This window comes from Clytia hemisphaerica, unplaced genomic scaffold, assembly GCF_902728285.1.
Source record: "Clytia hemisphaerica strain Z4C2 unplaced genomic scaffold, Clytia hemisphaerica genome assembly, whole genome shotgun sequence".
Taxonomy (NCBI): Eukaryota; Metazoa; Cnidaria; class Hydrozoa; order Leptothecata; family Clytiidae; genus Clytia; species Clytia hemisphaerica.
Genome location: NW_027103900.1, coordinates 299779 through 308858, shown reverse-complemented (window position 1 = coordinate 308858; position 9080 = coordinate 299779). Strand labels below are relative to the sequence as shown.

The 9080-nt window shown below is 33.5% G+C and overlaps 1 protein-coding gene across 2 annotated transcripts; it reads left to right on the top strand.

The window, feature by feature from the left end:
- The first annotated feature begins 242 nt into the window (after nt 1-242).
- LOC136808795 (phytanoyl-CoA dioxygenase domain-containing protein 1-like) lies at nt 243-8281 on the top strand. Of its 2 annotated transcripts, none has more exons than XM_067065334.1 (10): nt 243-391; nt 4341-4481; nt 4988-5075; nt 5812-5859; nt 6035-6153; nt 6515-6536; nt 6782-6907; nt 7364-7480; nt 7748-7874; nt 8185-8281. In XM_067065334.1, the coding sequence occupies exons 1-10, from the start codon at nt 365-367 to the stop codon at nt 8231-8233; spliced, it is 864 nt and encodes a 287-aa protein (XP_066921435.1). In that variant the 5' UTR covers nt 243-364; the 3' UTR covers nt 8234-8281. The 2 variants fall into 2 exon arrangements, with proteins under 2 accessions (XP_066921435.1, XP_066921436.1); XM_067065335.1 differs by lacking the exon at nt 4988-5075 and adding an exon at nt 5545-5620 and having other exon boundaries at nt 244-391.
- The last annotated feature ends 799 nt before the right edge of the window (nt 8282-9080 follow it).

The window sequence follows — 9080 nt, the reverse complement described above, 5'->3', positions numbered from 1 at the left end:
TCCACATTCAAAAATCAAAATTCAAAGTTGAAATGTGTTTTTGTCGTGACTGATAGCCAATAACCGTAGTCCTTCACTTCCGGTTAACCCGGCTTTAAAATATGGCGGGAATAGTTAGGCCAATCATATCACAATGATACAGCGCGTTCTTTAACTTTTACCATGTAGATACATCTTAAGTAATAAAAGTACCATGTAGCACGGCCTTTAAATTTCGTGTGCAGTCACATGGAAATCGAAAGTGAAACTGTTTGCACAATTTTCGTTCAAATTTCTTTCAGTTCGTGCACTGCTGCAGCTTCAGACCAACTTTGGTGTTTCTTCATATTATTTATTTAATTTTTTTTCACTGAAATCTCGAAGAATGGACTTGGAAAGTAAAGTTGAAAGTGTAAGTATCTTTTCAACTCGTTTGTCATTCTTTTTTATTTTTATTCAGGACTTTGTTTGGTATGATTTAACCCCCTTCAGTGTAGCTGGAACCTCCATATTCCAGGATTATAGAAAAAGCTATAGAGTCGAGTCGCCAGAGCACGAACGGCCCCACTTGAAAAAAACAACTAAAAACAAACTTCTATAGAATTTCCCTTGTGCAGCAGAATCCTCAAACCATCCCTTGCAATCTCTCCAAAAATTAAAATAAACAGAGCACTAGAACAACACCAAACTGATTTTGAACGAGGCCAAGTAAAAAAATCACGAAATTCGGGATTTTTGTAAACATGGCTGATCGCAAGAGAAAATGTTTTTTATAAGAAAATTTGCGCAAGAAGAGTTCTGAAAATGACTTTCCTCTTTTAAAAACTTGTTATCTTCCATCACACAAAATTTCATTGAAACATGTTAGCTCATTAATTCAAAATCAATAGAAACATATCACCAGTAGTTGATATAAAAAAGTTTCCAGTCTGCGAACGATCCGAACACCATATTCAAAATGAAGACATTACAACGTCAAAACATTTGAAAGCGCTGGCGATCTCGATTAAAATAGAAGACACTACATTGTCGCGCTTTTTGATGAGCAAAACTTGAAAAAGAAAAACAAAAAAATGGACGACAAGAAAATATTTACAAAAATAAACAGGTTAGTAAAACGCTAAAGTTCTTATAAAAAAGACACTTTTTTGGTGAAAAAGCGCATGGTTTTGAAAAGTTCAAATACCCCTGTATCATCTTGGAAGAGAGTTAAAGTATTACCTGCGAGCAGAGCTCTAATTTTTTCTTTCAAAAGATCGTTCGCGCACTGGTTCCTTGTTCGCGGACTTGGTCCGAGTAGCGCTCGCTTCTACGGCTTATTATTCCAAGAAGACACTTTCAAACAAAGTGATAACAAATTGAAAGAAGGACTTCAACCTTGTCTACAAGATGGTCAAAAAGGATTTATGTAAAAACTAAAAGTAAGCGAAAAAAGAGAAAAATAAGTTTGCCGTTCGTGCACTGGGCACCCTCCTCTACCTGTTATCTTTTTTCTTTAAAGAATCAACAAGCCATCAACATCGATAAATTACACACATTCCCTCAGAAACTTTTAAAATTATCTGCCATTATGACTTTCTTGAAGCCGTTCCGATATTAACCAATCGATTAGGTATCGGAATTTCTATGGGAGTTCTTTTCCGAGATTTGTAAAATAGCTAAATCAGAAAAAAAACTTTTCCTGGGGGTTTGAGGAATAAACACAACTGTTATCATTCGTTTTTTATTTAACCGTATTTAATAGCTTCAGCCCCCCCCTTACTTTTGGGGGGGGGCTCTAAGAAATATTTTGGCCTTTAAAGAGCCTGGGGGCTAAAATTACCAAAATATTTGGGGGGACCTAGATTGTTGGGGGGAACCTAGATAATCTGACTGAGACTCTGGGGGCTGTTCAGCTAATTCTAAAAGATGTCTTATCTTACTATTAAATCGAATATAAAAAGCAAAAGATTTGTGAACATAAATATTAATACAAGTAAAATTTAGTTTTCATTTATCAGTACCGTACTCACATATATTTTTTATTGACTTCTCTCTACGGGGGCGGGTGGAAAATGTTTTTGTTTTTTCCCCAAGTGTTAGGGGGCCTAGCACAAGGCAATTTTTTGGGGGGAGCTAAATTGTTGGGGGGACCTTACTTTGTTGGGGGGAGCTAGAAACCTGGCTGAAGCTATGGTATATTTAAATTTGCGCTCAAAAATACGTTAATAATATTCAAATATACTATTTGTATCTCTCAGAAAATAAACACTCACAGAATGACATAGTTTATCATTTAGACTACCCCCATGTTTGGACCATTCTAGCGTGGTCGAAAAATAGGGCGGAAACTAAGTAGCACTCTCAGTGCAAGATTGCTGCCTCATCTTTATTCGCCCGCACGAAAACGAGCTAAGTCATTTTTTTCTCGCGCGCTCAAGGGGAAAAGGTAAGTGATCGATATTCTTTGAAGAAAAAACGTCAGAAACAAACCCAAAGACCAAAAGATGTATTTTGTTGTTGAGAATCGATCCTGTGAAGATGAAAAAATTTCTGCTATGCATTTTATTCGGAACGCTGAAAAACTCTAATTTCGATCTTCCTTTTAAGGTAAAGAGGTTGCGAGATTTGGGCTAGCGAGGCAAAAATCGCTAAAAAACTGGTAAAATCGTAATCCTCAAAAATTGAAGTTCCAGCCTCACTGCCCTTCTGCTTTTTTACATGACCCCATGGCCATGCGTCATGGCCATGCTGCATGCATGTTAGCGTACTGTCAATGCAATGGCTCTAACTTGGGACTATCTAACAAAACATGCGACAGCCATTCGGCCATCATTTCACCAAACCTCCAAAGTTACTAAGGAGATAATAACACACTACACACTCCCACAAACCTATAGGAAAGGGTTGGATATTATCTCTGTTTTATCTTGAAATTGAATTCTTCTGTAAAACAATGATAGTGACTCCAGAAGCCACGCAACTTTTTTGATGTCAAACCAAATGTTTCATTTTTCCGTGAACTTTGAACCCTTCTAATTTTTTTTCTATGTATGCTAAAGTGTCTCGGTTTTTACTAAAAGAAAGCCAGTGATTTTAGCTTTCCAGCGGTATATAACACTGTGGATACAGGCTAGACGGCAAATTGGTAAAGTGCCGAATGGCAAATGTTTTTGCAACATTTCAAAAGTTGTCTGCTACAGGAAAAAAGTTGTAACTATTGATGAACAAATGTTTCTGGAAATGGAGGAAAACACAGTTGAAACTTTGTATTTTTATTAATAGAAAAAAATTCAAAAATCACATTCGCTAATTCTAGCTCTTTCCAGACGGTGTCAATCGAACAACTTTTAAGAACAAAAACCCCAACCAAACCAAACGTAATGGAATGCGATTGAATAATTGTCGAACGTAATCGAATCTCAATCAAACGGCTGATTCCTGGGTAATATTCAATTGTGTTGCATTGCGTTCGAGTAAGGTTACATTTTGGTTCGATTGATAGTTGACTATTTTCGATTGGTTCAATTGATTGTCAATTACATTCGATTAACCTTTGATTTCATTTGATTAAAATTATGTTCTATGAGTTTGATTGCGATCTAACTTCGTTAGGGCTTTTTAGTGTGGGCGGCCCAGCGCTTAAGTACCGTACAAAGAAAGCGAATAAAATCTAATACAATTGAATCAATGGAACGTAATCGAACATAATCGAATACAATCAAAGGTAATGGAAGCAATCGAACAGCAAATCCTGGGTAATGATATTCGATTACGATTCGATTGCATTCAACAATCTCATTTTCTTTCTTTTTCAAAGCTCTACAAGATAAGATAGGTTTTGAAAAAAATATCAAAATTTGAGAAATCTTCTGGAGTTGCTAACAATGAAACGTATGATTAAAGTGAAGATGGCTGGTGAAGTTAAGGATGAAATTAGAATGAAATTGTGTCATTTTTACGAACTTCCTGACTCAAAATAATCAGAAAATTAAGAAAAATTATCATTCAGTCAGACGATGCAAACATAAGTTATTTGTGGTTATGGCCTAGTAACATAAATAAAAAGAACATACTAAAATTTGAGAGGATTTGTTCAGCAAAACTTGAGAAAAGCTCAAAAAACCAACTTTCCCTAAGCAAACACAGGTTAAAACAGGTCTGTTTACCTTCAGAGACATAAAAAAAATTCTATAACACTCCAAGGAGTAAAGTTCACAAAAGTGTAAAGTTCTTAGAAATTGCATTTGCCAAAGTTGAGTTATGGGTACTCAAAAAGTTACGGACGGGATATTGTATGATTTTTCTGCAAATCAACCCTAAGCTATATACTTTTTCTTGTTAATCTTTTCTGTTGAAACTTCTTTCCTTTCAACATTTAGTTTAAAAAAGATGGCTATGTTGTTCTGGAAAGTTTTCTCCAAGAGGAAGAATGTGATCAATTGCGGTCAAGATCAAAAGAGTTGATCGAAGAAATGGATTTGAGCACTCACCCAAAGACTGTGTTCTCCACCACAAATCAGGTTTTTTTTATGTTTTATGATAGTTTTTCATGCTTATATACAATGTTGATTTTCAGGTACTGCTACATTGCGTGAAGATTGTATAAAAAATTGTTTTTTATTTCTTAAAAGTTTAAACTGCAAAATCAGATAAAAAAATAGACCTAGCATTATCGGATACAATACCCATGTTAAGTGGCTAAAGTAAGCAAAAATCCAAAGACCAGAATATATTTTTTACATCACTTACTCTTGAATGGTGACATTGAAAAACAACACACAAGAGTAAATGATTTTCAGCTATAAAGTCGTACTAGTATTTTTGATTTTGTTGTACAAAAAACCAAACATATAGGAAGATTGCTTTTGGTATATAATACCAATTAAGTTTCAATTTTTTTATAATTTTGAGAATCCATCCCCTGGTGTATACAGTCTAATTGATATCAAAGTATACAGCAAATATCAATAAATTAACAATATTGAATAGATTTTGGGGAAAAAATTCTCACTAGTCTTTTTTCTAGAAAAACAACATCACTGGCCATGATGAATACTTCATGAAAAGCCAAGACAAAATCCGGTTTTTCTTTGAAGAATTTGCATTCACTGAAGGTAGACTTTTCTTGCATCATATCTTTGATTTTCTATGAGGATTATGGCTTTTTTTGGAATGTTTTTTTCTTTCAAAGAAAAGTCAGATTTTGTTCTTGCTTGTCAGCCTATTGTTTTATTCATTGCGCTGAAATTCTTTCTAAAAATATTGAAATGAGTCACAATTTTTAAGCAAATTTATCATAATAATATGATAAACTAAAGGGTAAATTAAACATTTATAAGACTATGATTTTTGTCTACCGACCCTATCCAGCTATCCTGGGAATCTGATCCAAGGGTACTTCCATATCAATGAAACTTTTGTTGTGTTCAGTGTCTACTTGATTTTTTTTTTTAATTTAGAAAATCAATACCTGCCGTGATGAGTATTTTATGAATAGCCAAGATAAAATCAGATTTTTCTTTGAAGAATTTGCTTTCAGTGAAGGTACCATTTCCAATTAAAGATATCATTTCTGAATTTTAGCAAAACGATGATTACTTTATGACAAGTCAAGACAAAATTCGGTTTTTCTTTGAAGAGAATGTAATAGATGAAAAAGGTATGACAGTCTATGATATAGCAAAGAAGTAAAATTAATCTGCTTTTATGTTAGGATTTACTTCAAACATTATTTTTATTCAGTTTTTCGTGGTATTTTCTTTAAGATTTTCTGTTGTTTTAGATATTTTATTCCCTATAAAATGAAGACGGTATTTTGAAATTTGTTTCCTAATATCCAATTAATTCCAGGAGTATTGAATCGACCGAAACATCTATCCATCAATAAAATTGGTCATGGTGAGATATATTTAATTTTCATACTCCCTGGTTTAAAATCTTTTTTGTATGAAAACAATTCTAATAAATAGTGTCAATCGAACACAAAGCGTTGATATATAAAACATTTAGTTGAGGGGAATTCCATCTTGAGCAACAAAATAAAAAATCAGATATGTATTTCGCTTCCTTTAAGGTTTATGTTTCAAAGATGAAGGTTACAAGAAAGCAACATTTACTGACACAATCAAAGAATTTGTAAAACGTCTTGATTTTAAGGAGCCAGCTATCGTTCAAAGTATGGTCATATTCAAGGTAACACTATCTTTAATATTTGTGTTATGCGAAGGGGATATTTACATCTAAATAGATAGAGCCTTCAAATCCTGGGTTGAGTTCGGAATTATTTTCCGCTCTTGATGATATTGAATTCACTCACAGTCAACCATACCCTCTGGTCAACAAAGCTTTCTAGTTATTCTGAAATTCAGTCTGGAAAATCATAATGAAATTTAATAGTTTGGTCTTCTGTCATCCACTTATCTCATCTCCTAAACTGAAACCCATGAGCACCTGATTGATAATTTACTGACATTTTTTTGTACTCAAGTCGTTACGTATTTTCAATGAAATATTTCTTTCATAACTTGAATGATTATTTTTGTTTGTTTTACAGCAACCTGGAATTGGCGGCGTTGGTAAAAGAATTTTACTATGTTGTTGTTTTACTTTTTTATTAGCGACAAATTTAAATTATTTTGAAATAAATAGAAGGAATTTTTAGACTGAGCTCGTACCTAATTAGGATTACTTAATTTTGTTTTTAAACGATTTGAGTCTTAAAAGTTTTGATTTGATAATTCTCAACTTCATAATTAATCAAACTGAAAACCCCTATAGAGAAGGGTCTGTTTGTATTAAAAGATTTAAATTGTTTTGTCAGTGACTCCTCACGAAGATGGCACATTTTTGATGAATGAACCGTCGAAGTTGATTGGTCTATGGATTGCGTTAGAAGATGCAGAAATTGAAAATGGATGCCTATGGTTTATCCCTGGAACTCATAAAGGTTTCACCCTCTATCTTCACTTAGGGTTTTTTATGCACACACTTCAAATACTAAGTTAGAGAATTTTGATTTGGAAGACGAACAAAATTTTACATTTAACAGTTATGAATTGTATTAGTTTTCATCGGTTCTCAAGAAACAAAATTATTCCTTTTGTCAGAGATTCTTTTCTCCCCTAAATTTCATTTCTGTTTTTCCTTTGTTTTTCATCAAACGACCCATCAAGCATAAGACTGTAAGGTTTTTGAAATAGGTTGAGAAAATGTTCTATAACTACATCCCAATATTGTGAATATTTTTTAATGAACCTACAAGTTTAACACTGGGAGACTGAGAGTTAAACACTCCTCCATAAACTTTAACTTCAACACAAGTAAAATCTTTACTCACACCGATGCTTGGTCAAGCAGGGGGAAGCTGATAGATCTATGTTGTCAAATTACATTTATATTTTAGACAGGACTTCATTAAGGATGATTCGAAACCCAGACAAGGATGGTCCTCCAACAGTTTTTCGTGGTGACAGAGATACTTATGATGATTCTTTGTTCAAAGCAGTTCCAGTCAAAAAAGGTTTTGTTTTTTCTGGTGGTTTAGAGCGAGCACTATATTTATTGTTTGTGTATGATTTTTTATTGTTTATATCAGTATTAGAGAAGATGTTTCTCTTCCCTCACGCTATTTACTAGAACCCAGGAAATTATCCAGATTTTCAGGCTCTCGTTTTTTTATTTATTTTTTTCTAGCTTTTATGTTTCAAGCAGTTGTTTACATCCATAATTTATACTTTTTGGATCACGAGCTCTAAGATAAGTAAGGTTTCCAAAATTCTGATTTTAGGGTCGGCCATAATCATCCATGGTCACGTGGTTCATAAAAGTGAAAAGAATCTTTCAAATCGGTCACGTGAGATTTACACATATCATATTGCTGAAACACACCAATCTAAGTGGCTAAATGAAAATTGGTGAGTTGATTTATACCTAAATTAAATTTGGCCTTTTGGCTTTATTCTTTGGGGCCCTAGCCAATTTTTTACGTTAATTGATTAATAAGTAAGTTGGGAGTTTGTATAATGGTTAGAAAGACTATCCACTTTTCACCACACCTCTTTTCTTAACCTGACCCCTAAGTAAGTGCAAGTACTTTGAATGTATTTAACTAAAATATCAAACCAACAATACTATGATCACACATTCGTATTAATTTGTTAAATTTATCTTTTTGCCATTTGATAGACAAGCTAAAAAATCAAGGTTTTTTTGTTCCATTTTTAGGCTACAAGAAACTGAAGATTACTCATTCATGAAACTGTACGAGAACTGATAAATATGGCTATATTGACGTATCAAAAATATTGAATCTGGAATTTATTTTGGGAAACCACTGACCTTTATATCCCTGGACCAAGTTACTCAATGCCGGCCAAGCAAGTTTTTTTGAAATTGGTACCCGCGGAGAGAGCGCTAGATCTAGTTTCGCTTGTACACTGATTCGATGTAGCGCCGTTTGTCGTTAGGCAAAGTCTCAAACACTACAATGGCTTCTTTGCGGGTACCAACTTTAAAAAACTTTGATCAAAGATGGCGGATATAGCTTGGTCCAGGGATATATAGGTCAGTGGGGGAAACTGAGAAAATAATGAATTTATAGCCGTTTTCTTGGGAAAGTGTTACAATAGACTTACTTCTATTAATCGAATATTTCTATAATTGAAATTTTAATCCAAGTTCCCCTCAAGGAGAAACCCTTTTAAAATTCTTTCTTCGATTCGAATCTCTCTGTACTTCGAACGAATAATATCATCCCCTTTTGAGTTCGAATTAGTGAGAGTCATCTGTATGTCAACAACTAACTTATTACCCTCGAAAATCTTAAACCATGATTTTGATATATAATTAGCATGGAATTGCCTATACCATATGGAAGATCTCCAATTTGAATCCGTTCAGTTTTTTTTAACCTTGCAACAAGCACTCAAGGGACCAGTAGTTTTTTTTGTTTTGCTATTTTTATTTTGATGTAATTTGTATATTTAGTGTACTAGAGAATCTTTTAATGAGAATATTTTTTAACAAATGATTAAATAAACTAGTTTTCGCTGAGCTGTTGATGTTTTTAAAAATGTTATAAATAAATGTTATAAATCGGGATCTTACCGATGAATGTGGGA